At 41.1% G+C, this 27,415-nt stretch overlaps 2 protein-coding genes and 1 long non-coding RNA gene across 9 annotated transcripts in view; 2 read left to right on the top strand and 1 right to left on the bottom strand.

Annotated features, from left to right (window-relative positions):
- The first annotated feature begins 682 nt into the window (after positions 1 to 682).
- On the top strand, positions 683 to 26,969 carry GTF2B (general transcription factor IIB). 6 transcript variants are annotated; one of them, XR_003992755.1, is made up of 9 exons: positions 2,506 to 2,877; positions 3,284 to 3,390; positions 13,417 to 13,550; positions 19,228 to 19,374; positions 19,511 to 19,640; positions 20,188 to 20,469; positions 21,889 to 22,192; positions 25,707 to 25,867; positions 26,721 to 26,969. XR_003992755.1 is itself a non-coding variant. In XM_030495576.1 (8 exons), the coding sequence occupies exons 1-8, from the start codon at positions 770 to 772 to the stop codon at positions 22,020 to 22,022; spliced, it is 957 nt and encodes a 318-aa protein (XP_030351436.1). In that variant the 5' UTR covers positions 745 to 769; the 3' UTR covers positions 22,023 to 22,121. The 6 variants fall into 6 exon arrangements, 4 of the variants coding, with proteins under 4 accessions (XP_030351437.1, XP_030351436.1, XP_030351438.1 ...); XR_003992754.1 differs by having other exon boundaries at positions 25,707 to 25,881; XM_030495576.1 differs by lacking the exons at positions 25,707 to 25,867; positions 26,721 to 26,969 and adding an exon at positions 745 to 786 and having other exon boundaries at positions 2,872 to 2,877; positions 21,889 to 22,121.
- LOC115611915 lies at positions 10,119 to 12,641 on the top strand. Its single transcript, XR_003992757.1, has 2 exons — positions 10,119 to 10,944; positions 11,357 to 12,641. It is a non-coding gene; the product is annotated as an uncharacterized LOC115611915 (long non-coding RNA).
- The window catches only part of PKN2 (protein kinase N2), a 49,930-nt gene continuing 48,593 nt past the window's right edge, over positions 26,079 to 27,415 (bottom strand). For both annotated transcript variants that reach the window (XM_030495573.1, XM_030495574.1), the window contains exon 22: positions 26,079 to 27,360. In XM_030495573.1, the coding sequence (XP_030351433.1) occupies positions 27,157 to 27,360 (204 nt within the window). In that variant the 3' untranslated portion in view covers positions 26,079 to 27,156. The remainder of the gene's footprint in view (positions 27,361 to 27,415) is intronic.

Genomic DNA, 27,415 nt, shown 5'->3' with positions numbered 1-27,415 from the left:
ATGCTTTAAATGTGTACGTTAGCATCTGTATCTTCTAATAGTTCAGCTTTCTTTTATGCCAAAAGGTATGTATTAAATCTAAGGAATGTGTTGCAAGCACAAAGCAGCTCATTTCAAACCAGCACACAGCATTTCAGTCAACAGGAAAGCGTTGAGAAGTTGTGTGATAATGAATTTGATGCAGTATTAGAAAGTATCAAGAGAACTTTTTAACCCCACTGAATTTTCTTCTTAGAGCTACCAAATTGAAGAATTTGTTGTATGGTGCAGACATGGTCTTAAGTGACATGAGCAGCCCTTTGTATCTGTTTAATAGATAGCAAGTTTACTGCTGTTCAGAGACTTCAACAGTGATCACTTTAAAGCATTGAAGTGATGTCAATTTCCATTTCCTGCCCTAGTCACCCCTCTCTTTAGCAGTGAAGAGGGGCTCATACCAAAGGGATAAGGTTTTTGTCTGCTGTTTTACAGCTTGGGCTTGAAACCCTGTTGTTGTTGCTCCATATACAGACTGATTTCGCACATGGCTAGTGTCCTGGGGCGGGAGGGCGCGGACTGGAGCCGCTGAAGCTCGCACATGGGCGATCGAACCGGTCTTTTTAACCGATTAATACAGTCCCTAAACCCCGCACGCTTTGCCATCGTCATGTGCCCCTTCGCGGCACCCGTAGCGAGCGGGGCCGGCCCCGCCCCTCCGCGGTCCCTATATAAGCGGGGAGGTTGCGGCGGCGCCTGACTTCGCCCGGCTCTGCGGCAGGACGGAGGCAAGATGGCGTCCACGAGCCGGTACGGCAGGCCGGCTCCGCCGCTCCGAGCCGGGGGGGGGCTGGGCCGCCATCCCCTCCTGCCCGGGGCACAGGGGGAGGAATGGCCGCGTTGCCCCTGCTGTCACCCGGGGAGGAACCGGGGTCTGCGCTCAGCGCTCTCCGTTCGTGGCGCAGCCGGTTTCCCGTGTGGTGGGGCCGCCCTGTGCGCGGCTCCCGGGGTGGCTGGAGGGCCGCGGAGGGGTAGGCCTCGCTGGCTTGCTCCGTGTGGGCTGGGCCGAGCGCGGCCGGAGTGGGGAGCGCCGGGGCTGAGCCTGCCGGTTTGCGGCTTCGTGTCGGTAGGAATCGGCGGCGCTCCGAGGGGAAGTGAGCGTTTTGGGGGGGGTTCGTGGCGATCCGTGGCTTAGTTCCGGGCCCCTCGGTGTGACCGGCGCTGGGGATCCGGCCCTTTATCCTGTAGGGTGAAGCGGAGCGCGGCTCCGGCGAGAGAGGGCTGCTCCCAGCTCGGCTGCGCTGGTGATGTGCCGTAAGGCCGGAGATCGAGTCCTCTCCTCTGCGTCCCCCGGGCCGGGTGGGCGCTGCCCGGGCGCGGAGCCCCCGGTGCCGCTGGCGCTCAGCACAGCCTCCGAGCCCAGGCGGCTGCTCCCTGGCTCGGCTCCAGGTTATCGGGTCCTGGAAACAGCTTTTAGGCTCCCACCCTAAATCCGTACCGGCACTAGGCAGTGGCCAAACCTGTTGAGTTTTGGGGCTCGGGCTTTTTGCCTGGAGATGTGTCGAGGTTTTCTTTCAAGTCGGGAATGAAGGGAGGCTCATGGAGCGGGACTGTGGAGCGCCTCTACGACTCCTGCTGAACCCGTCCTGGCATCTGGGAAGTGCTTCCTGGTAGTCTTGTTACAACGCGGGAGCTATTTGCTGAGACGGACATTTACACACGTGCCGTGCATTTTCCTTCAGTGTGCTGAACTGAGTATAACGCACTTCAGTATATTGCCTTCATTTTCCTGTGTGTTATAAGGAGTACAATATATATGTCTAGATAAATGAGTTAAAATTGGGATAGGAGAACTAATTTTCACAGTGTTTAGTGAAGGTAGTGTCTAAACACAAACACTGTTAGTATTTTTTCCAGGCTTCTGTATTTGTTTTCTTTTGCTTAGTGTGTCACTAGCCTTTGGCATAAGGCCAGATGTCAGATGATGGCGCATGCTTTGTCTACTGTTTTCTTGTCGTGAAACTACTGGCTGGGAATAGTGAGAAGGGAAGTAGTTTAAAGAGCTTCTGTGTAGTATTTGGATGTAATTTACATCTGCAGACCTAGTGTGTACGTGTTCTTTCTGGAGGCTTTGTTATTAATAGTGATGTTGATTTTCAGTTTTCGTTTCAAGTCTTTCTGAACACTCGCTGGATTATAATGTTTTGGGTGGTTTTGTACTTTTGACTCATCAGAAATATCTAAAGAGTAAAAATTCAGGTGGAGTGTATAGATTAGGCTGAAATAATGGGTTAGTGGGAAGGGGAGAACTCAGATGACTTTAACTTTTGGTAGGATATTTTCTGCAATTGAAAGGATTAGAAGTTCTGTTTTGGCACAATCAGATTGAGGTTTGGTGGGTGCTCATGACAAATTTTTTGTGATCAACTTCTGTGCATTCTGCTTTTTAGCTCAAGCAAAATGGTTTTGATGAATATATGGACACCAATTGTAACTATTTATTTATTCCAGTTTTGAAAGGATTGTTTTTAGCAGAATTACTGAACAGTCACTGATAGCTTGAATGAGGTATTTACTTTTAAAACGCTTGGTTGTTACCCTACTGAGTAACTAAAAGCTGTTGTGTTAAACAGTGCTAATGCTTTATAGGAAGTTTTCTGTATATCTGCTGTAATTCTTAAAGATGCATGAGTGTGAAAGAGATCCCTGTTAGCAGAGCAGTCATCTCATAATCCCCTTCATGAGCTGATTGGGTTTTGTTAAGATCTCACAATTAATGAGTTGCTTAATTTAAAATGGGCCTTTTTCTTCAAGTACTTGAAAACAGTAAACCAGTGATAGAAGCAGCTATTTTCTAAACATGTATGTTGTGTATGCACTAGTTCCTGAATTAAGGACCTGGTAAGTCATACTGATCTGGTTGGAAGGGGTGAGAACATTCATTTGGAATGAAGCAGTCACCACTAACATCGTGGGGAGCTTCATGTAGTGATAGGCTGCGGGTCAGACTGCACTTAATCAAGTCCTGTTACTTAGATCTTTGATGTTTTAATTTGAAGTGGTTTTGGTACAAGGATGCATCACAAAAAAATTTGGAAATTAAGATGACTTTAAACCTTGGTTGTCAAATACAGTGTTACAGCATTTAAAAGGTGAAGTTCAGGTGTTTAGGTTAATATGCTATCATTTAAATGACTGTAAATTCTGTACTATTAAAGTGTTCCTTTCAGCACGGAACTCTTACGCTTTGGGATATGCAGCCTGTTTGATTAAAAGTAATGAATGCTTCTAATTTTTTCATTTATAGCTTGGATGTACTTCCAAGAGTGACTTGCCCAAATCATCCAGATTCCATTTTAGTAGAGGATTACAGAGCCGGTGATATGATCTGTTCCGAGTGTGGGCTAGTAGTAGGTAAGTAGCAGTTCATATTGTTGTGAATTACCATATAACCTGTGTGTGTAGATTTGTTTTCCCACAAAACTGGTATTAGTACTTTGAGTATTAAAAGGCTCTTTTTTCATACTTAAATGTTTTATGATATTCTGTTGGCTAAAAGCTTCCTGTTTTGAATAGTCTGCCTTCTGGTAACTTCTGGCATTATGAAAAGAATGAAACTCTCTTTAAAGCTTGAAAATATGTTGTAATATTGAATCAGAGTATTGTGCTGTCTGGTCCAATATTCTGTCTTTAATCATGACTGTTGTTTCAGTCAGGAAAGTGTAAGAAATTTAATAATAGCTCTTTGTCAAGTAACTTGCTTAAAGAAAAAGTACAAAAAAATCTCAGTTTTCCCTTAGTTAGAGTTTATCTTCTGCCTTGAAGGAATTCTCTTTATATCCTTGCCATCACCTGTTCTTGTTGATTGCTTCTCCTAAGGCTTTCAGTACTATCCAAAGTAAATATCCAGTTTTTCCTTTGGAATTTTGCTGAGCTCTCTTATTCAGTTCATGTGGCAGCAACTTTCACGGTCTAAACTGTATTTTGAAGTATAATGGAATAACTAAAATGAAAGGCCTCTTTAGGCATTGCCTTTGAATGAGAGGCAGAGAAAACCATGTTGTTGTAGAACATGCTGCGTATTCATTTTCATGTATCTTTCCTAGGATGAGCATCTTACTGTGCATCTTATTGTCTTTATTCCTTTTGCATGGGAAACTTTTCATGCTCGTGTTATGGTCATTCTTTAAACCTCATTTGTTTCTATTAAATTTTTTATACATGCTATGACAAGAAGCAAGTTCTCCGTTTTGAGGGTGCATGTTCAGTGGTGCTAAGTATTTCAGATGGTTTTATATCCCTCTCTCCTAGACTGTGGTGATTTTGTTTTGGCTCTTGTCTTGTACTGAATTAAGCTTTTTTGTATCGGTGTTAGCATAAAGCTAAAGGTTTAATAAGTTGTGGCAAAAGTAGTACTAATTTAAGTGACTAAAATGTGTCTCTGATGCAAAAAGCAAGCATCCATATAGTCTATTAAAGTAAATGTTAAAACACTGAAACTTGAGTACCAATTTCCTTTAAGATGATGAAACTATTTAAAAGGCAAGGGGGGGGATTGTTACTGGCTTCAGTAAAAGAAGGGCTGGTTTAAGTTGCAGAAATTCTGATAAAATTCAATATAATAAATTTGCTGGTTAGAAATTCAAATGGCCACAGCAATATTTCCTATTGAAATATGGTAATAGGCTTCTAAGTTACTGCTTAAAAATAGCTTGGTCTGTGTTCAGCTCTCGGTGTGGCTGCCATAAGAGTTGAACCAAAATGTAGAAAAGCCCATCCGCATCAGTTAATAACTGAAAGATAATTCTGGTTTTAGATGGAGAGGTTTTGCTTGATCCATTTCATTGTTAGGAACTTGGGAGCCTATCAGAAATCTCACTTCATGTACTTTCTGTTACCTACTCACAAGCTATTCTTGCTATAGAGTTTTACTCTCTGCTCTCTTCTGAATCATTAGCATTGGAGACTTCTTTAGCTCAAGTTATCATCATTTTTGATGAGCAGAATCATTAGAATCTTCACACAAACCTTTGCCAACTTGAATTTTCAAAGTGTGTTTAAAATGGTCTGAGTCTTCTTTATGGCCAACATTACTGGCAGGGTAAAAAAGTGGTGTTTTTCTCTTTAAGCACACTGTTTTGTTTTTTTTTTTTTAAGTAGGCCTTTCTATAGATTTATTGCTAAAAGGTTTTAACATTTACTTTCGTGGTGCTAAGTGCTCTCATTCTGTCCTACCTTCCTTCAGTGATGTAGTTCACCTGCATGTGTTCAATTCATTAGCCAGGGTGTCTAACAGCTAGTTTGGAAAAAACCTCAATTAAATCAGATGAAGATAAATAATTGAAGAGTGCAGGACCAAGCAGAAGTGTTTATATTCAACATTTCTTTTCTGGTAAGAAGAAGGAGAAAACCAGTTCCAATTCTTGATGCCTGTTGCTAGTGATGGGTGTGAAATAGGGATGTTTTAAAGGAGTGAAGACAAAATTCTGTTTCCAGATGAGAACTTCTATGTATTTGTTGGAGATTCCATGATACATGTTCCCCTTAAGAGAGTAGTGATTTCATTTCCTGTTCTTACATAGCAAAGTTGTGAATTTGAGTTCCAAGGCTGACCTAGGTCACGATGTGTAGCTGATGTGAATAGGGCCCCCTGGGAATATGTTTTGGAGGTGGGCTGAAAGTTAATGAGGTCTTTATTGGTTAGAACAATTAAAAACCCCAAAAGACTCAATATACTCGGTAGCCAAAGAATTGTTACAGGTTTACTTCAAAATACTGTGATATTGATGTCTGCAGAGCACTGCTGGTGTATGTGGGGCTGAGTGGTAAAAGCTGACTTCATGCTTTTATTTTGCTGTTGTATATAGTAATGTGACTTCACTGGTTTTATTTCTTTAGTAGAATGTAGCTGAAACCAGAGTGAAGAGTCTTTGACTAAGTGTCTTTTCCACTTGAGGTTTTTCTTGCTTGCTCTGGCAAAGTACTAAAGTAGAAAAAGTGTGAGTTTATTAAATGTGCAACTGTGTCATAGGATAAAATAGCTGGTGCATAGATAATTTTTGGGTTTGTGATCAATCTTCTGGGAATATGAGATGAAATTAGCATTGTGACTGAGATTGTATTTCTCAGGTCTGTAGCTGAGAGGGCGAAGCAATGGAAGAGTTTGGGGGAGCAGGAGGCTAACAGGAGGAGCTGATCTCTTTAACAGTTGAGTTCCATGTTTTAAGCAGAGCTGTGTATTGGAAGTATTACTTTTTAAAGGGATATTTTTGAGAAAGATCTTTAATCCAAGTTGCTTTTTACTCATAGGTATTGTTGTTAGTGCCTCAAAGATGGAAATTTGAAGTTAAATTTAGTATGCTACTTTTTCTTCACACAGCATTTTTTCACTTGTTCTGAATAAACTGCTGTTTTGCTGTGCGGTATTGAAACAATTAAGTCTTGTCATGTCAGAATGACCGAAGCTGGTGGCTGGCTTATTCTTGCTTCTAAATACAGCTTCAGTCTACGAAGAGCTTCATCTGCCTTTTCATTGTTACCTTTCCTGGGTTAGCTTGTGTTCCATCTTTTCATGGTAACTGTTTCCAGCTTGTTAACTTTCCTTCATGCTAATTGCCTTTTACATGAAAAGCAGTTGGAGACTTTGCAGTTATCCATGGAATTTTGATTTTAGTCTGGATTGACATGCATCTGAAACTACAAATCTATGTCCGAGTTTATCTGCTGTCATAACTCTGGTACTTTATTATACATAGTTCTCTCAAATCATTCTAGGATATATGATATGGTGAGTGTTCATGTGTTGACTTGAGAATTCACCAACAGGGTTCTTTAGGCTTGGACAAATGGTTAGTTCTGTGTTCATTTAAAACATTGACCACATCTCATTCTTCAGACAGACTTGGTGGGGAGAGAAGCATGTTGTTCAAGAACATGAAGCTACTATCTCTTTCTTGACAGGTAAATATTTTGCTTACAGCCTCTTTTACTGCCTAAAAGGTAGTAAGTCTGTGATAGACCAGAAGGGGCTGAAAGCAGAATCATAGTGGAATACAAGTAATTGAATTTTCTTAATGTATCAAGGTTGTGAGCTGGATTTCAGACCAGGGTGAGAATGAGTCTAGTGGCATGTACAGCTGTGTAGCATCTCAGTTAGGGAGGAATACCTTTCTCATCTAAGACATCCCTTCGCTTCTGTATAGTTTCATTATATGTTGTCTTAGTGTGCAGGAGTTGAAGTAGCAAGGAGTTTGGGAGAAAAAAGTTAACAATTTGGAAATAGTTGGAAAGATGAAACACAATCTAACCCAGGCAAGGTAACAGTGAAAAGGCAGATGAGAGTTTTTAGTAGATGGGAGCTATTTTCAGCATTTAGTAAGTGATTTTCTCTAACTGGTTAGCTGTGCCTGCTTCAGTAGGTCAGGTATGGCTTAGAGAAGTGCTTTCCTATGGAGCCTTTTTGGAGAGCCTTCTTAAGTCTGTTTTCAACTGATGAGAAGCCTTGGATGCACAGCAACTTATTAAAGCTTTGAATCAGATAATGACCTATAATCAGATGTTTATTCCACGTTCTGTTTATACCTGAGTGTTCAGTTAGAGAACTGGGGGGAAAAATGTTCAGTAGCTTGTAGTCAGCAGTGAGGCTGCTAGGAAATGCTGTCAGAATATTTGATATGGCTGATGCTTTTGAAAAGCTTGAGATCTGAATGGTGCATCTTAAATTTAGGTATGGTCTGTGAAGAGTGGACAAGATTTAACTATGCTGCAGGTAGTAGGCTTTTTTCTCTATAATGAATAAATGGGAAGGGGTTTTGTGATTGCCTCTCTGCTGGCCAGCCCATTACTCAGGTTATCTGTCATTAGGGCTAGGATTGATTACATCTATACATAGATGCCTGTTTTCTGAAAACCAAAGAAACCTTTTTAATCAACTGTTTGTAATATAATATCCTCTAAGTGGAAAAGGTGCTTAAGTACTTCTGACTTAGATCCAGTAGAGGCCAGTTACACCTATTCTATTATCTTTGTACCTCCAAATACAGTTTCTTCATATTTGTGTGTATGTTCATGGTTACTTCTTTCTGTGACCTGTGGGTATTGCCTACACTTAAAACTAAAGTGTAAGGTCTCAATTTAAAGTATTACTTAAATAAAAAGTATCTTTAGAGATGCACCTTATATCTGGTTACTTCTTCTGCATTTGGTATTCAGAGCACTAAAAGCGTCTGACAAAAGTTAGTCCTTGCCAAAAAACCTCTGCATCCCCAGGAAAACTAATTATAAAGGATGCTGATACCTAAAGAAATTCTGAGTATGACTTTTGCATGAGCATTCATGGATGCTTGATTTACCCAGGAAATTTGCAATATGAACAAAGTAATTTGCTAGCTTTTTTCAGTCAGCATTTTAAATAGTCCATGTTATAAGTCGAGCCTATTTCAGCTTTAAAGACAGGGGTGATGGTTCTAGCTGTTTCAGCAAGTATTTTTATCTTTTACCAGCAAGTATATTTATCTAAGTGGGAACTTAGACTTTAGGTGTCAAAAGTTGGCATCTTTTGTCAGGCTTTGTGATAAGCACCATTCTTAGCATGAAGCTTCCTGGAGGGTGAAGGAGGCTTTCTAGTTAGTGGGTTCTAGGCTGGGAACCAAAGGTGTTTGAGAGCCACTATGAAGAATGCTTCATTAGTTAAGTGCTAGATTTAGCTAGTGGAATAACAGTAACAATTGTAATCATTGTATTGAGGGAATGTTTTTTACTTGCTTCCTTATCAGATTGACCAAGTGATGTAGGGCAAATAGAGCTACAAATGATCTGAACTCCTCTGATGGAAGAAGAGTCCAAAGCCCCTTATTTGTGGGATGTGGTGTAGATCAGGTGTACCGCTTTTAAGTGAGATTCTGTAGCTCAGAACATCCTTCAAAGTGCTTGAGTTGTTGGTCTTTTAAAGGCCACAAGTCCTGGAGAGGTTTAACTTCAGCTGACCAGACTTGCCCACCAGACTGCTTAACATTTCTACTCCATTTCTTCCTTCAAAATTATTAGAAGTTGATGGTTTAGGAAGCTGGAAGTCCTTTGAAATTGGTCATCACTTTGATAGGCAGGAGCTGCTAAGTCTTCCATCAGTTGTTTGCCTGCAGTGCTCTACTGTCTTGTTTCAATCCATAATTGCTTACAGGTACTGCACTACGTGTGATGCTGTTGATGGCTGGAAACTAGCTGAGGTTTTCTGTTTGTTTCTTTGTTTGTTTCTTTTTTTGGTGGGTTTTTTGTTTGGTTGGTTTTGTTTAACATCTCAAAGCCTGCACTGGTTCTGTTTGTTATTTCAGCCTTGTGATTAGGCTGTTGGTGATAATGCATTTGTGGTGTTGACAGTTTATTGAAAACAAGGTAACTTTGTCATTTTGGAAGCTATAAAGTTGAGTACTACTGCATGGGGCAGTGTGTAAGCTAACAAGTAGAACATGGAAGAGTAGGTATCTGGAATGCTGTGTCTAATTCTGGGCTCCTTGGTAGTAGAAAGATAGAGACTTGCTGGAGCAAGTCCAGCAGAAGGTTTCAAAAGTGATTTAGGGACTGGAGCATCTTCTGTATGAGACATAGCTGAGACTGTTGACCTGGAAAACAGAAGGCTCTGTTGAGCTTGGCTCTGTGCAGTTACATGTCTTAGCAATTCTTCCCAGCTTGTAGCCTGCTACCTAGGATTCTCACTGCAGTTTGTCTCATCACCTCATTACTCCGGTTAATAAGGAGTTGACTGAAATGAATTGTAAATCTGTGGCTTATTTTTCTTAAATTTGGCATTGTAAAATGCTTTTAATTAAAAGTATAATGTGTGCTCACTAGATGGCAGCAGATTCCGTAACTAACTGTAAGAATGAAACATTCATTAGAGACAGTAGGTATTTAAAATGCAAAGAAACTTTAATACCATATTTATGGTAAGATTAAAATATTCATAATATGTGGAACTTGATGCAGTCAATGTACAGCTGACATTAGAGCTCCTCTGGAAGAGACTTTAAGAACATACCTTCTCTGAACTGTTTCAGGACTAGATATGGAAGATAACATTACCTGAGGCTTGAATTTCATCCTATTTCTTGTTTTGATTAAACATCTTCAATTGGCAGCTATATTGTCTTCATAAACAGCCCAAAATGCAAGAAGAGAATAAAATACATGTGTATTACGAGTTACTGCAAACATGAAAATAGCTGGGATTATTTCTCTATAAATATGTAATTGCAAATTCAGGGCTTATTGAGTGAAAATGTTTTCCTTTAAGAAATTGCTTTCTATGTTTGGGGGGGGACAACAAACAGGTATAATTTGATGTGTAGACATTTTAAGGTGATTTTTAGAAAGGGTTTGAAATGATATTTTACTTTCTGATACAGACCTGAGTTTCCTCTTGCGTTTCTGTCGCGCATGCTCTTTGCATTTGGCAGTTGTGAAGAAAAGCAACCTTGGTCTGGGGTTTTCCGTTCTGAAGAACAGTTCTGCATTTCACTAAATGAGCTTTTCAGATGGTGGGTAACCTGAGTCAGTGAAGGTTGCAGTGTGTGTTTCCACTAGAGCCTCTGTGACAGGCTATTAGGCTGTATTCTAAAGAGTAACTGAATACTGGAAGTATAGTTTACAAAATGAAGTGGGGCAGTAGAGAAACACTCATGGTCAGAAAGATGCTTCAAGGTATCAGTCTGGAGATGGTTCCATGAAGATTTGGTCCTGTAAACTGCACTTTTTGTATGTACTTCAGAGGAGGAAGCTGAGGAGACGAACTCAGTGGTTTGATCAAAGCTTAAATAAAGGAGTGTCTCATGTAACCACATCTAGTGAAGCTTGTTTTTGTTCAAAAGGAAGTAGCGAAGGGGATAAGCAGCCACTCCCATACTTATCGCAGCTCGTTACCATTACCAAAACCAATATAATGATGATGTGAGAAAGCAGAGATGATTTTATAAGGTACTTCCTGGGGGCTTATTTTACTCTGATGTTTGACTGTCAGGCCCATTTTCCAGGTGTTTCAGGAAAGCCTATCAGTGGCGTATGACCCAGAAAATTCAGTTTAGGACTTGAAATGTTACCTTAGGGCCAGTTTTCAAGGCTAATTCCTTACCCTGCATTTTGTAAGAGTGACTCTAGCATTGCAAGGTTTTGTTTTGATCACTTCGGGTGGGCCTCGATTGCATCTGTACCAACGTCACAGGCCCAGGCTGGTTTTTGTGTTTTGAAGAGTTACAAAGAATTAATGCCACCAGGTTTTTGTGTGTCTGTGTGTCAAATGGGATGATCAGCTGCTTGTAGTTGAGTGTATTTTCCATCTATGGAAACGTTTTGGCCTATTTTTTCCATTTTTTTTTGTCCATATTTCTAGCTTGTGTCACTTCTATAGAAGGCTTTTGAAAGGTGGAATGCGCTTCCTAGGACCTCTGTATGCTTTAAATACGACTGAGCGCATGCAGGAAAAACTTCTTTTCTGCAGTAGCTGATTTCTTGGCAAAGTAAAGGTATTTGCATACTGCATCTTAATTACACAAATGCTTTATATTCAGTGATCTGTTCTACTTAATCTTTTCTCGCTCTGAAATAGTAGTCTCAGTCCTCTGTTTGTAATATGTTTGCCAAAGCAGGCAGTGATATAACGCTTTTTTGTTAGCGCAGGAATGGTTCATAACTCACAAGAAGGCAGATCCCTGAGTGAGTCATTTAGGTCATTCCCACTTGTGTGGAAAAATATTACATCATTGCCCTGTACTCAGTGTTCTATTTATACCATGCCAGAATTTTAAGTACATTTTGCTTTTTTTAGATGCTGTAAACAGTATTGGGGGGTTGTCTTAAAGTAAAGTTACTGCTAGGCCATAGAAGGAGCATTACTGAATCAAATATTTACAGAGAGTCCAGGAGCTAGAGGACATGCTGTCTGCTAATTTAAGCTTCCAGAAAGAATGGATCTGTGCCATTTTAAACTCTGCTATATTCTTATCCTTCCAGTTTGTTTTATTTATGTATGTTTCTCCCTCTCCTGGTTTTCATTAGAGCAGTAAATAAAGGTGGAGCATAGCTGTGAGCATGTCTGGCAAATCTTGGTGAGAACACCTCCAACCTAACTCTAACCTAAACTTATTCTTTTTGGTTGTGGTGATTTCTTATGGTCCATTCACAGCTTTGAATTTCAAGCATATTCCTTGCATAATTTTATGTTAGGAATAATATTCCTCATTGGGAATAGATACCCCCCATGGTAATTGTGCAGTTACCACTGTCCATTGCTGCTGTATTTTCTCTGGCTACGTATCTTGCATTTCCATTGTTTGAAGTGTGCTTTTTTCTGTCAGCTTCTATTTTCACCAGCTCAAATCAGCCTCTGTGGTTTCATACTAAGGCTTCTATATCGGAAATTTTTCTTGCAGTCAATTCTACTTATTTTTTGGCAGATGTTTCTTTCATGACACTTAAACACTGATAAAGGTAGTGAATTTTCCTTCAGGTTTAGCAAAGCAGGGTGACAATTATATTGTATAATTATAAGGTAGTTTCTTCTGATATCCTACACAGAGCTGTAATATGCTTTACTGCAAAACACTAAGAAAAGTGTTCTTTTTGTGCTTTTCTGTATGTGTATTCTTAAAACTTTCTGTAGTATTGCTCTGGAGGCAGCACCTTTGAGAGGCAGCTTTTACCAGAGCTGTGAAAGTTAGTTCATTCACACAATGTGGGTTTAGTGTGTTTTTTCTGCTTGCTCTGAATCTTTATTTGAACTCTTCCAGGTTTAACAGGGTAGATTGAGTTTAAGAAGAAATAGTTTTGTAGATGTATATTTGTTGATACTGTCAAGCATCATTAATGGAGTTGGGCAGGGTCAGACCTCCTGTCATGAGCAAGAATCAAGCTGCAAAATGTCATTATGGTGGGTTAGAAAGGTGGCATCTTTCAGAGTACCAAATACCTGGAGTTCATGCTCAGAAGTGATTTACTACAGCTTAATGAGGTTGTGCATGTGAATTATCTACTATGCACACCTTTGAACACATGGCAAATGCAAGGAAACTTGTTAAGTTACAATAACTTATTTAAGCACTTCGAATGTTGTAGGAAACCATGACCTCCAGCTTGAAATCCAAGTCTTGGTTCCTTTTGGGTATTGAAGACCTCACAATACTCTTTAAGGAGAATTATAACTTTCTGAGTTCTGGATGTGTTTCTCTATTTATATTTTCTGTGCAGCTCTAGTGGCATTTTGCTTTTTTTTTCCATTGCTTTCAGCTTAACTTGTAAATCCCTAACATTTTGGTACATTGTCCTGCAAGTTACTGTTCTGTTTGGGAATGCCAGCAGACTGCTCTCTTCTAATGGAGAGCTTGGATATGTAAGGTATGATATTTAATGAAATATCTCAAAATTAATGGAGACTGTTGCTTTCTGTGAACTCAGGTGACCGGGTCATAGATGTAGGATCGGAGTGGAGAACTTTCAGCAATGACAAAGCAACAAAAGATCCATCTCGAGTTGGGGATACCCAGAATCCCTTGTTGAGTGATGGCGACTTGAGTACAATGATTGGCAAGGTAAAACTTAAAATGCTAAATTTTACCAAGTTTGAGTAGTTTTATGTCAAGTACATTCATATGTCTGCAGGGAAAGTATTCAGAGAATGTATTTACAAAGAGATTTTGTCTCTGTAAAATGTGGCTCTTTCCTGGGGGTAGCAGGAAAGGGCTGACCTCTTCAGCAGAAAACTGTGCTCTCGGGTTACTTTTGACTCTTAGGGGTTACTTTTCACTCTTAGGTATGCTGCTATAAATAGAAAAGCTGATGTTGCAATCTTTAAAGAAACCCTGTGACTTAGCATGAGTATTTGAGATGATTCTGAAATAACAGATAATGAGTTTTGAGGTCTCAATAGCTGATACTGCCCAACTTGAACTGTAATTTTTTGCTAATAAAATCTGTATCAGACTCATACTGGAGACTTGGAGATCTCCATGCACATTGTACATGTTCTTCCAGTTAATGTTAAAGCACTAAATGTAGAATTCTTTTATGGTGTGAGTGCTCCAGAAGGAAGTATTCAGGGTACACTTGAGTTGAAATTTAGTGGTACAGCCATATCCTGCAGTTTCCCCCGAGAAAGCAAGCAAGGTTAATTGCACAAATGCACTGCCTTGAATCAAGTAGTGACTCAGGTAAGTTTTCATTGTTGCTCTTTGTGTTCTATTTTTTTCTGTAAGACCCAAATTGATTTTTGTGGATTTATTAGCTGTTTCATGAGAGGTGTTCCAGTTGCTGATAAATAACTATGAAAAAATGCATTGCTGCTTCGTGTGTGGTGGTACATGCACACCAGGGTTTCTCAGAAGCTTTTGTTCCAGTGATGCTGCTAAAATGAAGAAGTAGATGTACTTAAATATGTATGGATATGTGTATGGATATTTCTTGACCAAGAATTCTTCGAAGAGATGAACTCAACTAGTGAGTACAGATACAGACAGCTAATTTTTCACCATTGATGAAAAGGAAACCTTCTGTTCAAAGGATTGTCCAAATAGATGCTTGTGTTTTGGACAACTCCAAGCATTGCTGCCCTCCAGATTTTAGGATGCCTTATGGTGGCTTTTAGAATCCATTCAGGCAAACAAATTTCTGCACTGTTCCATTAAAAATGTTGGCATTGCTAAGTAGCTCTGTAAAGTAGTGTTGTAGAGTCATTGGAGTTTTAATGTCACCTCTATAGGTCCAGAAAGATTGTAGATCTCAGGGCTTGGATTTCTGTCATTGATTTGGTCAGCTTTACAGACAGATGGAGAAATGGACTGTTTGCTCCAGGTTCACCCTCTTGTCTCATTTGGGGCCTGTGTAAATACAGGGTTTGTTTCTGGGAGCTCAGTGTGATTCAGTAGGTAGGGTGGCCTTCTGAGCTCTTTTAGAACCCCTATGTTCAAAAAAGATACTTCAGCTAAAGGTATAGAACTTGTATCCAGGTGAACAATGAATTGTGCTGTTAACCCTCTTCTCTCTGGAGGTTGAGATCCTCATTTAGAATAAGGATAGCAGCCCTAGGGAGAGAATTAAAGAGAGGGACATTCATTTAATGAAACAGTTCTGCTGTTAGTCAGAACATCCAGAATAAGCATGACCAAACTTCCCGTAGCAAGGAGTGCCTTTTAGTGAAGACAAGATGTGGGAATGTCAGTGTGGCATGAACCTATGAGAACTGCGAATAAAAATGTTCAAGTACTACAACTGCCAGGATCAGATTGGAGAGTGTAGTGGGGGCTGTCTGTCCTACTTGGATATTTTATTTGCACAGGGAGGAATTGCAGAAGAGAGACAGGAAATCGGGAATCAGTTTGACAAATGAGGATGAGTTCTGTACAAGAGTTCCTGTGTTTGGCTTGCCAGTGAGCAGGGACTCTGGGATGTCGGCTCATTGGCGTGGACTGTGTATCAGGAGCTGCTTTTTTTTCCCCGGTTCTTTGGAAGGAAGAGAATGGCTTATATCAGAGAATGCTGAAGAGGTTTCCTGTCAGTGCAGAAAGGGTATGAATTGTGCAGCAAAACTAAAGCAAGGGAAGTAGTATGTTTCTGAAGCAGTTGTCTGAAGTCCCTGCCAGCAGTACGCTGGGATGAGAATTGACCTAGATATGCACAGTGGTTGAATAAGGATGAAATTGGTGTAGTCAGTAGGAGGATAAGTAGTATCTGACAGAGTACAGAACAGCCTTCATGAATTTCAGAGAATGAAGCAGGGCACGATTGTATTTTCTCAGTTAACAGTTCTTAGAATGGCCTGGAATGGACCCCGGATTTGTGTGCCAGAGATTCCTTTTGCGTGGGACAGGGAACAGAGGTATTCCTTTCTGCTTGAGGTAGAGCTAATTAGAGATAATAGAATCTTGAAAACAAATAAAGCACTCCTACCACCAAAAAAACCCTACCCCAGACCCCAAACACAATCTGTGTTGTGGCAAATCCAATGGAGAGGGACATTGATCATTCTCATGGCACTTTGTATTAGAGATCTGTTGTAAACTCCTGGGAATGTAGGTGGAAATGGAGTCCGAACCACTGCCTGGAAATAGTAAAAGAAGGGGTCAGTTCAGCCTCACAGAATGGTTTGTGCTCTTTCTTCTTTGAAACCAGGAGGTTGCTGTTTCAGGACTTCCTCTCTGCTGGCAGTATGTGGTCTTTATCTGCTAGCAGCAAAAGAGAGCCTGCTTTGCCCATGCAAAGGGATTAGTTCCTAATTGGTTTTAGTGCTTAAGGGACCCATCTGTCTGAGGCAGCAACAGCCTGTTTTGGAAGAAAGATTAATTTGTCTCTGAAGAAGAGGATGAATAGCACAGTTTGCTGTGGTAGAAGTAGTTTGCATTCTCCAGACAGATCTTTAGGATACTGGCACAGAACTGTATCTCTGAAGGTAGATACCGTGTGTTGAGCTTGGTCTGATGACAATGTCAGTTGGAGGTGTGGAGTCTGGCATTAGTTGTGACTTGACTGCCCAATTATTTCAGTTCTTTCTAAAATCTTAAAGGAACTGAACAAGCAGCTTCTAGATCTGCTGTGATGTGAAGAACTCTTTTCTAAGATAACTTTTTTGCCACCTATCTTGTGGAAAAAGTTGTCCTTTGTCACTCTTTGTACTTAATCCATTAGTTTTTGTAGTAACTGCAACTACAAGAGAATTTAGGTTGGTTGAACAAGAAACTGATGCAATCTCTTGGTATAGAATTCCTATCCTTTGATGAGATGCCTGTGAAAGGAAGCTGGCTGCTGTCAGACTGTGTGGCCTGGATCTAGAAGTGCTATATTGAGAAGCAGTGGCAAGACATCAAGGGCTGATGATTGAAAAAGAAAAGATCCATCAGGCTGTATGAGCTGGTTGTACTGGGCAGGGAGACTGCCAGATCTGGGAGCATTCCTTGGCACGGTGGATAACATCAATGATGTGGATGATACTTCTGCTTTCTGCTATTAAAGGGGTACAAAGCTGTTGGCTGCCAGCACTGTAAACCAACCTCCACTGTGTCCCTTCAGAGATCACCACTGTTTAACTGGGTTGTGTTTTCCCACTCTAGCTATCTTTGAGGCTGTTTCCAGGATTGTATCCATGAGGTTTCCGCTTTGTTTGGAAACCAAACAGGTAGAACTCCTAACTTTGACAGGTACCTTTTTTGCTGAGATCAGAAAGATACGAATAGATGTCTCATAAAGGCCACAACAGTAAAACACACAATTCTTAAAGTCAGTTTGATTTCAGTTAAAACTGTATGGCTTCTGTTTTTTCCATGAAGGGAAAGGGACTCCTAACATGATTGTTAAGGGCTGAAGCTAAAAGGATTGTCCCTCAATTGAAAGGTGTGGGAGGAAACTAGATGATGCATTTAAATAGTAAATGCAGGGAGAGTTGCTGTGGTTTTCCTAAGTGGTTGAGATGGAAGAGTGTTTTCCAACCCTTTTATAGTTGTGAGCTGTATGTTGGCTCTTGGAAAGTGCTCATACCAACAGGGTATGTAAGAGTACTTGCCTATAGCTGCATTGGTAGCTTCAATACACATAAGCAAATGTTTGAAAGAAAAGGTAACTGAAGTACCAGCAAGAAAGGAAAACATGGGAGGTAAAGGAGAACCATTACCAAAACAAAAAAGGATAATAATAATAATATAATAATAATGCTCTAGGTGCTCTATAGTGGGCAAGGGGAAATCCCTGTGGTGAAGAGGAATACTTGATCGCCCCAGTAATGCATTGCAGGGCGATGAGTGATGGCCAGGAAGGAGCCTTTTGACGTGAGACTTGTGTATATTTTGGGCCAAGAGAAGTCATTCTGGCATAATTGCTGAAAGAAAGGCCTAGCATTGCAGATGTTTGTAATGCTCTTTGTGCCCTCAAGTTTGATGTGCTTGATTCCTGCTCTTTGCTTACCTTTAAACCTTACTGGGAACCTTTGAATAGTTGGAGGTGTTCATCCAGTCAAGGAAACAGCATTGCCTTCGGAGCAGCTCTTTGCTGTGTTCGTGCCAGGATCATGTCTGGGTGGTTCTTTCATCTGAAAGGATGTTTGAAGGAGTAGGAAAAACCCAAGAATGATCTTTGAATCCAGCATCTGTCATAGAGAAACCTGTGAGGGAGGGTCCTGTGCTGGAGTCCTCTGTCTCCACAGCAGTATGTGTGCACCACAAAGACAGGTCTTGCAGTAGAGGTCTGCAGTGAGCTTCTTGGAAGTGGGGTGTCCTTGGGTGTAGGGAAGTGTAACAGTGTAAGTGAATGGTCAAGAGTGAGCATTATGAGTGTCAGCCAAAGAACATGTATTAAATGCAGCTGTGTACCACAGAGAGATTACAGAATTAGAGGCTGTTTTAAAATAGAAGGGCAATTCCCAAGAACACGGATCAGGAGAGAGGAAATGAGCTCTGACTCCATCTGGGCAGCTCAGAGGCATGGCAGTATTTGTCACAGACATGTGTAAGACTGATGGCTTATTGAAGACAAATGTTTTTAGACCTTTAGTTGGGCAAAATTGATTGCATGTTTGATAGAAGTATGCAATTTTCACTATTGGTTGTAAGGTACAAAGAAAAAAATGTATGTTGGAAGCTTGTTTTGGAGTTGCCAGCTTGAGTTGGTGGCTCTTCTCCAAAGACCTCAAGCTTTTCTTTTAGGAGGTCCGTGGTTTTCCTGTAAAGGCAGAATATATGGACACTTACATTTTAACACAAGGCTTGCAACTGCTAGGAGCCACAGTATCCAGTTGGTTTTGAGTAGGTCATTGCTTTGGATGTTCTCTTTGCTCATGCCTTCATTTTCATATTCGAGTTGTCATTGTAGCAACTGTTCTCCAGTTGGCCATAGAATTTAGGTTTCCTGCCTCGCTGGTCCACCACCCAGTGCAAATGCAGCCCAAATCACCCCTGGACCTCAGCATTGGTGACAGGAGTATTGAGATGCGCACATTGGCTACAGAGTATTCATTTTCTTCTTTAAACTGTGTTACATTAGGAAAGAAAAATCCCTGTGTGCTCTGTTGTCCTTGGAAATCAACTAATGATTTGAGACTTGTGCCAACTATGGAACCTGATGTTTGGAACACTGCTCGATTGTATGATTTACTTCAGTGATGTTCATTTGCCCAATTGTTGGAACTGAATGCCTTGAATTAAGATGTATAAAGCTGGAAGATGTTTGCTCTTGAAATGAGGAGGAAGTTGCTTGTGTTTTGTTGACAGTAAAATGTTCTTTTCTCAGGGCACAGGTGCAGCAAGTTTTGATGAATTTGGGAATTCAAAGTACCAGAATCGCAGAACTATGAGCAGCTCCGATCGTGCAATGATGAATGCTTTTAAAGAGATCACCAACATGGCAGACAGAATCAACCTCCCTAGAAATATAGTTGTAAGTTCATGTCTCCCTTCCTTAAATTGTTCTGGCATTGACTTGGTTAGCATAATCTAATGAGCACATGAATTTTTGATACTGCTGCTAATTAAATGGCCTTGAGTTAATTAAATTCAGTCTTCTTGCATTGAAGGATCGAACAAATAATTTATTCAAGCAAGTGTATGAGCAAAAGAGCCTGAAGGGAAGGAGTAACGATGCTATTGCTTCTGCTTGTCTCTACATAGCCTGTAGGCAAGAAGGTGTTCCAAGAACATTTAAAGGTAAGTTTTTTCAGTGATACAGATACAGTAAAGGTCTAGTTACTGTTGCTGTAGGAGGTTGGTTTTCTTATTTCTGGACTTTGTTGAATTGGTTTTTCTCAGCTATAGCTCACTTTTGGGGAGGGAGGGGAAGGAAATGTGTTACATTTGTGAAGAAGGGTCTCAGGCATGTGATTTTTTTGATCATAATGTATTAAAAAAAGGCAGTTGAAAGGTATTGCTTTGAAAGGATGATGGGGACTCATGAATTGAAACCAGCAGTTCTGCAGTAAATGCATGCAACTTTTCCCTGAGAGGGATACAACTTCTTTTGGCATTGAGTGCCACATGCATGTAACCAAGCAAGCTGTATTAATCAGCTCCTTATGAAAAACATGCACTGACTGAAGTGATTGGGAAGTTCCACAAATGTACAAACCTTATTTAGTTATGGTGGTCCTTGTGACATTGGCTTTCTTTGGGGTCTTAATGTATTGAGAATCAAATTTGATTGTTTTGGGGGAACAAATACTGTCAAGCCTCAAGTTTAACTTTACTCTCTGTTTAGAAATCTGTGCAGTGTCCAGGATTTCAAAGAAGGAAATAGGCCGGTGCTTTAAACTGATTTTGAAAGCTCTTGAAACCAGCGTTGATCTCATTACAACTGGAGACTTCATGTCAAGATTCTGTTCCAATCTGGGCCTCCCTAAACAAGTACAAATGGCAGCAACACATATTGCCCGTAAAGCTGTGGAATTAGATTTGGTTCCTGGGAGAAGCCCTATCTCTGTAGCAGCTGCAGCTATTTACATGGCATCGCAGGCTTCTTCAGAGAAAAGGACACAAAAAGGTAAAACCTCCTTTCTTTTTATCTGCCTGCCTTCCCTATGTCTTGCTGCTTGAAAGGGAATTGAATGTTACTGTAAAATTTGGATGAGGTCTGTGCAAGGAGTGATAAGCTGCTATTCTAATTGCATACAGCAAGGACCAAACCAGGATTTCCCACTTCCCAAAATGAAAACTGAGTAATTGGCTATGCTCAGTATAAACCAAGTTCACTTTCTTCTGGCACTAAGAGTTGGATTCTTGAATGCAATAGAACAGTGCATTCAAATGAGCATAATTTTAGCTTAACCGATGCTATTTGCATGGGTACATTCTGCTATAAAACACTCCAGATGCAAATCTGGGGCAGTCACAGGTAGTTTTATGGCTTTAAATTACACGGAGTCTTTTAATCAGTCTAGCAGCCAAGAAATCGCCTAAACTAGTACGTGTTCCTTGACATCTACAAGCCTCGTTGAAGATTGGAAGTGGTGGGACAGCAGGCTTGGCTGTAGATCACCTTTGGCATTACTTTCTTCTGGTAGGGCAGGTAGCCCTTAGGAAGCCAGGAAAGAGTTCAGGGCTGCTCTTGAGCTCCAGAGCAGCATGAATCAGCCTCTGGAACTCAAGAGAATCAGGCCTATGTGGGAGCAGCACAAAGGGAAGGAAGGGAGCTAAGGCTGTGGTGGTTAAACTTGATGTGACAAATGGATCCAAGTGCTAGTAACTGGCTGTGGGAGCTCTGTTCTAGTGTAGAATGTGTCTAGTCCAGTTCAGATAAGAAATGGTAAAAAAACTAGCAGTTTCTTAGTGGAGAGCTGCATTTAGGTGGAGAATATCTGTCAGGTTGTGGTGCCTTGTTCTGCATTAATCACTGCTTATTCTGTCCCTGGAGCTTTCATCATGGTGGTAGTTTCCTTTGCATGTGAGTGATCTAGAGCCCAAACAGTGTGGTGCCTTCGTCCTTGCTCACATTGACCTATTGGGTTATGTCTCTTAAGAGTGGTTGTTAAAACAAAATATAGCTGCAGATGTGACTCCACACTCCTTCAGTGTCCTCAAACAATGCTTTCATGCAGTTCAAGGCTTTAATTCCAAACTTAGTTAAATATGGAATAAATTAAAGTGTCTGTGCATCTCAACCAAGTGTTCCCTCAGCATGCTAAACAGTGCTCTGTGCCTCTGACACATTTCTCTTGGCCCTCCTCCAAACAGAAACTGGTATTATTTCAAGGTTGATAGCATAAGTTAGATGGTGGCATGTAAGAAGAGAGTTATATGTACAAAGTATTAGTCACCGTGGTTAAAACCATTTTTACCAGGTTTTTGGGAGAGTTAGGAGTTAAGCCAAGTGCGTAGCACTTGTTGATATATCATGCTTGCTGGTTTCTTCAATAGAAATGGCAGAAGTGAAAACTAATCACTTCTCTGTTTTTTGTCTTAGAAATTGGTGATATTGCTGGTGTGGCTGATGTTACCATCAGACAATCCTACAGGCTGATCTATCCTCGAGCTCCAGATCTCTTCCCAGCAGACTTCAAGTTTGATACCCCAGTAGACAAACTACCACAGCTGTGAAATTGCAGAGAGTTGCTTTCAATTTCTATTAAATTCCCCCCCCCCAACAACAACAAACTTCTGATTTTTGCCTATAATAAAGGATGTACAAAGTGTTAATATTGAGTCTTCATGTTGTGGAACTGGAGGATATGGAGCATAACTGCTGGGATGCAGCACACATTCCAAGGGTAAATGAGCTCGTTGTGTGGCATTTTGTATGTATATATTAGTGGAATATTTAATGACTGTCACGACAAACTTAATTTCCTATTGTTGTACTTAGATTTCTTTTGTAGGGATCTAGTAAGATGTATTTTGGAAAATTGAAAATATGATGTAATTCCCAAATAAACCGTTTTCCAAAAACACCACCTTGTGAGCATGACTGCACCTTGACACGCGGTCACGGGCTGTTTCAAGGCTCTTGGCTCTCTAGTGTGGCTTTACTACTTGTAGTTAGCTGCACAGCTGAGTGTGGGTGACTTGACCCAGAGTGCAAGCAGTAGCTAGAAAGTGGTTAGAGTATTTGCACAACTGCTGCTGGGTTTGTGGGTTGTTGTGAAATGGTGAGTGCCATCCCCGGCACAGTCTCCCTGATCTCACTAATGTCTCTGCTTTGCTCCTGTGAATTTGACAGAACAAAGTAGCTGAGGAGAAACGTAAGGACTCTTACTCTAGTTGAATCCCTGACAACTTTGTGATGCGAGGTACTGCACAAAGGAAGGTAACAAATATTTCTAGTAAGTTTTAGTTGAACATCTCACCCTGCAGTGTGGCTGGCAAATGGTCAAGCCTTTGGTGCTGTTATATTCCAAGTGTGAGCACTTGCTCGTTTGAAATGATGGGCCAGGTGCTGAGGAGCAAAGGCCAGAAGTTATTCAGCCCTCCCCAAAACTAACAGCTTTGGAAACTAGCTGCCTCCTGACAGTGTCCCTTTATGTGCAAAGCAACAAATGCACTGAACTGGGAGTCTGCTGGTGCCCAAGTTAATTTTGTATCACAGGTGCAAATTAATTTGAATTACCAAAACGAACAGCTGAGGGGTGAGCTTGCTCTACATTTGGTCCTCAGCCAGCCCGAGGGCAGTGCTAGTAGCACCCATTGTCAATAGCCCCCACTGTTCTAGTGCTGGTTTTGTTTAATCCTCTTCTCCCAGTTGAGACTATTGAAATGTGGCAGCTCAACATTTTTTCCCCCTGCGAACAGGAGAGGCTGCACAGTTGTGTTACCCTGCTGAGGCTGGTGGCTGCAGTCCTGAAAACTGCTGGTGCAGATGTTGAAGGTGGTGTTCTTGGTAGTTTGGAGGGATTGTATTCTAATGGTTAATGTATATCCTTAAACTTTGTTGCAACACTTTCTATTACGTGGGCTTTCTCTGTCTTGCTCTGAGCTGCTCTACTTCCTCCATGGGAGAAGGTGTGATGCTTTGTATCAGCAGGGCCTGACCTTTAATGTACTGTTACAGTTTGAAATGCAAAGGCGAAGCTTATTTTACAGCGAGTGTACTTCCCATAGAACACGATGTCAAATCTACTACATACAGGTTAAAAATGGCTGAAACTTAGATTGACAATAATGCTCTTACTTTAAATGCTTTCAGGCATTATGCATGAGCACTTGCCATGCGAGTGGTGAGCGGCTGCAGTTGAAATTGTTAGATACAGCACAAGCTGCCTGGACTGAAATGTAAGTACATGTGTGCAGAGCTCAAGAGTACAGCAGGTAAAGATAGGGTCATACTATTCTGGCCTGACCCTGCCTCTTCCTGCCAGCCTTAGTGTAGAAATGGTAGGAACAGTGCAGCCCGAAATGTTGGTACTACCTGCATGCTTCAAGGGGCCTTATAGTCTGAAACCAGTTACTAGTGGTAGACTATGGTTAATGCAAAGCATTCCAGGAAAAAAAAAGTATAACTCTGAATTCACTTTTAAGCATTTACAGCCCCTTTAGTAAGCTGCTTTGAAGCTAAGGAATGTGGCTTCTCTTACAGAAGCTTCTCCTTCAGAAATGAGCTCTCCTGGTATGTGGAATGTCTATGTGCAGCAGTGTGCATGGTACACCACCAGTTCCCAGGGTTGCAGGGTTAGGTGGGGGGAGCTGGAGAGGAGGTTCTTGCAGCTCTGAAGCCTCTTCTAGCTTACTACCTTCTTGTGTTACTGCAGCTGAGTGGTAGCAAAGGCTGACTGACATGTAGAGCCTAAAGTGCAAGTGAGGAGAGTGACTGCAGTTCAGGTGTTTGTAGGTTTGGGGTTCTCTGCTAAGGCACCTATGTTGTTGCTTGCAGTAGTGAGTGTGGGAAAGCACTGCAGGCTTGCATTCTCCCCCATAGTAACCTCCAGGCACTTCCTACATTAATTCTTGGAACTGCCTCTATCTTCCATAGAGCCAGCCCTTTCTGGAGTGATTGTGTAGTTAAGTACTGAAGATCAGCTGCTGTAGGCAATGGTCTCATGTACAATGTTAGTTTGGTCTTGGGAGTAAAGGCTTCTCTTTTAAATGCACCCAGAAAAGAAAGCTTCATTCTCTGCTTAAAGAACAGGTTTGCTGGGCATTGAGTTTTGGTTTGTGTGCAGAGCTTTCCTACATAGTGGGGGGAGGAAAGAGACTAGAATGGGTAAATACCCAGGAGGGGAGCAAGCATTGCCTCCCCCTGCCCTCAAGAGAAGCCCCTGAAGGGAGAACGCTGGTTCATGCTGGCCAGACCACACTAGCCATGGGTTGCTGCTCCCTTCAGGACTGCTCTCCAGGCAGGAGGAGGCTGCTTGCCTTTGGCCTCAGACAGAAGGTGTACTCAGAGGTGCTGGTAGCACACTGAGCTACCACCAAGAGATTGGGATTCTCTAATTCCCCTCCTGATGGCAAGTTCTTTTCTGAAGTTACCTGTGGAAAAAACATGACAAATTACTTCAAGAAACACTAAAATCATGTTTGGGACACATTTTACAAATTACTCTATTTAAAACTTTAATTTGTGATATTAATGACTGCAAAACACTTAGAATGACATTTGTTAAAGGCACATTTCATTTTAATGCATAGTGTACCATTCTAAAATATCCTAATTTCCTTACAAAGTGCTTGAGCAGCCACATACAGATAAAGTATAGCAAAATATATTTACAATCTAGGGTTTAAAATCTTAATCTGCCTAAAAATATTTTAAAAACTACAGAGATAAAATTAGTGCTTTCTTTCAGCTTACCTGGGTGAACAGACCCTGCCCTCTAATGTGGTTTTTTTTTGTTTTCTTTTTTTTTCTGTGATTTCCTTAGATTAAAAAAAGATTTCTGTACAAGATGTAGTTACAAAAAAAGGTATTTTTGAGGATACTTTCGTAAGTGTTAAGCACCCTGGTAGATGCTCATATATATATATTTGGGAACCAAGAAGGGCGAGCTGACTGTACCTCAAAAGTCATGGTTTCAGCTGGATACAGGAACATGATTTGTTTCTTATGGATCACAATCTGGAAACAAGTGATGCTGAGAAGTGGCCTGGCTGCCAGCCGTGGTGTGGAGCGTGGTGAAGCCGCCTGCCTTGTTCCCAGGGGTGCAGCACTTACACCTAGTAACCAGTGATTTGTTTTTCCTCCCAAAGCCTCTCCCCTGCAGGTCTGTCCAGCATCATGATTCTAAACCACCACCTCAGTGCTGCACACTCCAGTGGTTCACATTTTCTTCTTGTAATTTTATTCATTCAGAGTTTTGCATCCAGTTGAGTGCTGATTCTCACTGTCTTAGCCCTTGAACAGCAAACTCCTGGCTGGGATGAACCTGGGAGAGGACATCTGCAATCAGCTCCGAGTGGTGCCGGAGCAAAAGGACCACGTGGGAAAGTTACAGAACACCAGATGCCAAAACCAGGTCTTGGGTTACAAGTACGCACAGTGTCTGGTCTGAGTTATTTGTCAACTTTTGAGGTACAGTGTTTAGTGTTAAGGGGTTTAGAAAATATACACTGTTTTTTATCAAAAATATTTATACATTCTGTTACAACATATTGCTTTTACCCTCAGTAACTGCCAATCTACGTTCTGGAGGTCAGTGGCCTATAGATAACGAGTATTTTTTTCCACTTTGAGTTGTACATTGTTCACTTGGCCACTGTGTAACATCAATGAAGTGGTATAATTAAATTACTTGCCTGGACATAAGAATACATTACAACTTCCAAATATACATGTTCACAGCATGTATACATTGAAAATCCTTATGTTTTCTAAAAGTGATATGATATTGTACAGCAGATAGAGGATGATCTAGGTGGTTAGATACAGACTGGTTAACTTAGCTGTCCACTCGAGTGGAAAAGGCATGGGTTTGAGTACAGAAGTGGCTGGATGGGCTTGGGAAATGCATACATTTTGCTCTGTGGGGTTAGACTGAGCACCATCCTCCTCACATTCTTCAGATCAACCAGGGTTTTAAGCCATGCTTAAAGAGCTTGAAGGCAAAACTGTTTGGCAAGTGGCTTTGGTAAACTTTCCGGATTTTTCTGGATTTCTTTGTTGTAATGGAAGCACTTACACTGTTGTTATCTCAAAGGCAAGGCGTTTAACAGTTTTCCTAATAAATACCATAGAAAATTTACAAAACAAGGCATATCTGTTCTCCATACCATTATTTTTAAGAACACAAGATGAAGGTGTACATAGAAATGTGTAGTTTTATAGACTGCACACGATAATGTGTAACTGAAATCATTTGCCTTCTCCAGCTTAGAGCCATGTTCTGTGTGAGTGTCATTCAAGATCCCAAACTTCTATCTCGGTGTGGCTGAGCAGAGATCAGTGATCACCTAGCTCAGAGTCTGCTTTCCCCACTTCAGGCAGACACTTTAAAGAAGTGATGTGATCTGCTGTGAGAGAAACAGTGCAGACCCCATCTGTGCCCATGTGTGGGAAGCTCAATACAGCTGGGTTCACCAACTCAAGAACTCCATAGACCTGCTTTCCAGTGCTCAGATAAAAAACAATATACAAAGAGGCCACTCTTCACAAGAGTGTCAAAACAGTACTTAAAAGGATCTTCATGTGATTTAAAAAAAAACAAAAAACCAAGCTACAGGTGGCACAGAGAGCAATCGAAGGGTCGGTATTCTGAGAGAGGCATTCTTGTGAGCCAGTCAGCCGGGGTTTCACAGTGTCTAGAAGTTAACACCAATCAGCAATGTAATCAAAATCTCTGAACATTTCCTGCTCTTCTTCTGAAAGTATCCTGGGTTCGCGAGGTGGAGTGAGGATAGGTGCTTCGGAGGTAAATTCATCATCAAAATTACTAACATCTTCTCGTCCTCTAATGGTGGGTACAAAAGGAGGCTTCACTTTCTTGGCCAGTAAAGCATTCCAATCTATTAGCTGTAAGATAAACCAACTGCAGTTTAGTTTCCTCTCTCTGCTCCTTTGTGTCCTT

This window comes from Strigops habroptila, chromosome 8 (genome assembly GCF_004027225.2).
Source record: "Strigops habroptila isolate Jane chromosome 8, bStrHab1.2.pri, whole genome shotgun sequence".
NCBI lineage: Eukaryota > Metazoa > Chordata > Aves > Psittaciformes > Psittacidae > Strigops > Strigops habroptila.
The sequence above is the reverse complement of the archived record's forward strand: the minus strand, read 5'-3'. Positions and strand labels throughout refer to the sequence as shown.

Bases quoted from the DNA above. Each gene is read 5' to 3' on its own strand.
- GTF2B (XM_030495575.1), top strand. From the start codon at position 2,837: ATGTATGTTGTGTATGCACTAGTTCCTGAATTAAGGACCTG. The intron at 19,375-19,510 runs GTAAGTTCATGT...CTTGCATTGAAG, and splicing joins ACCTCCCTAGAAATATAGTT to GATCGAACAAATAATTTATT. The intron at 19,641-20,187 runs GTAAGTTTTTTC...CTCTCTGTTTAG, and splicing joins TGTTCCAAGAACATTTAAAG to AAATCTGTGCAGTGTCCAGG.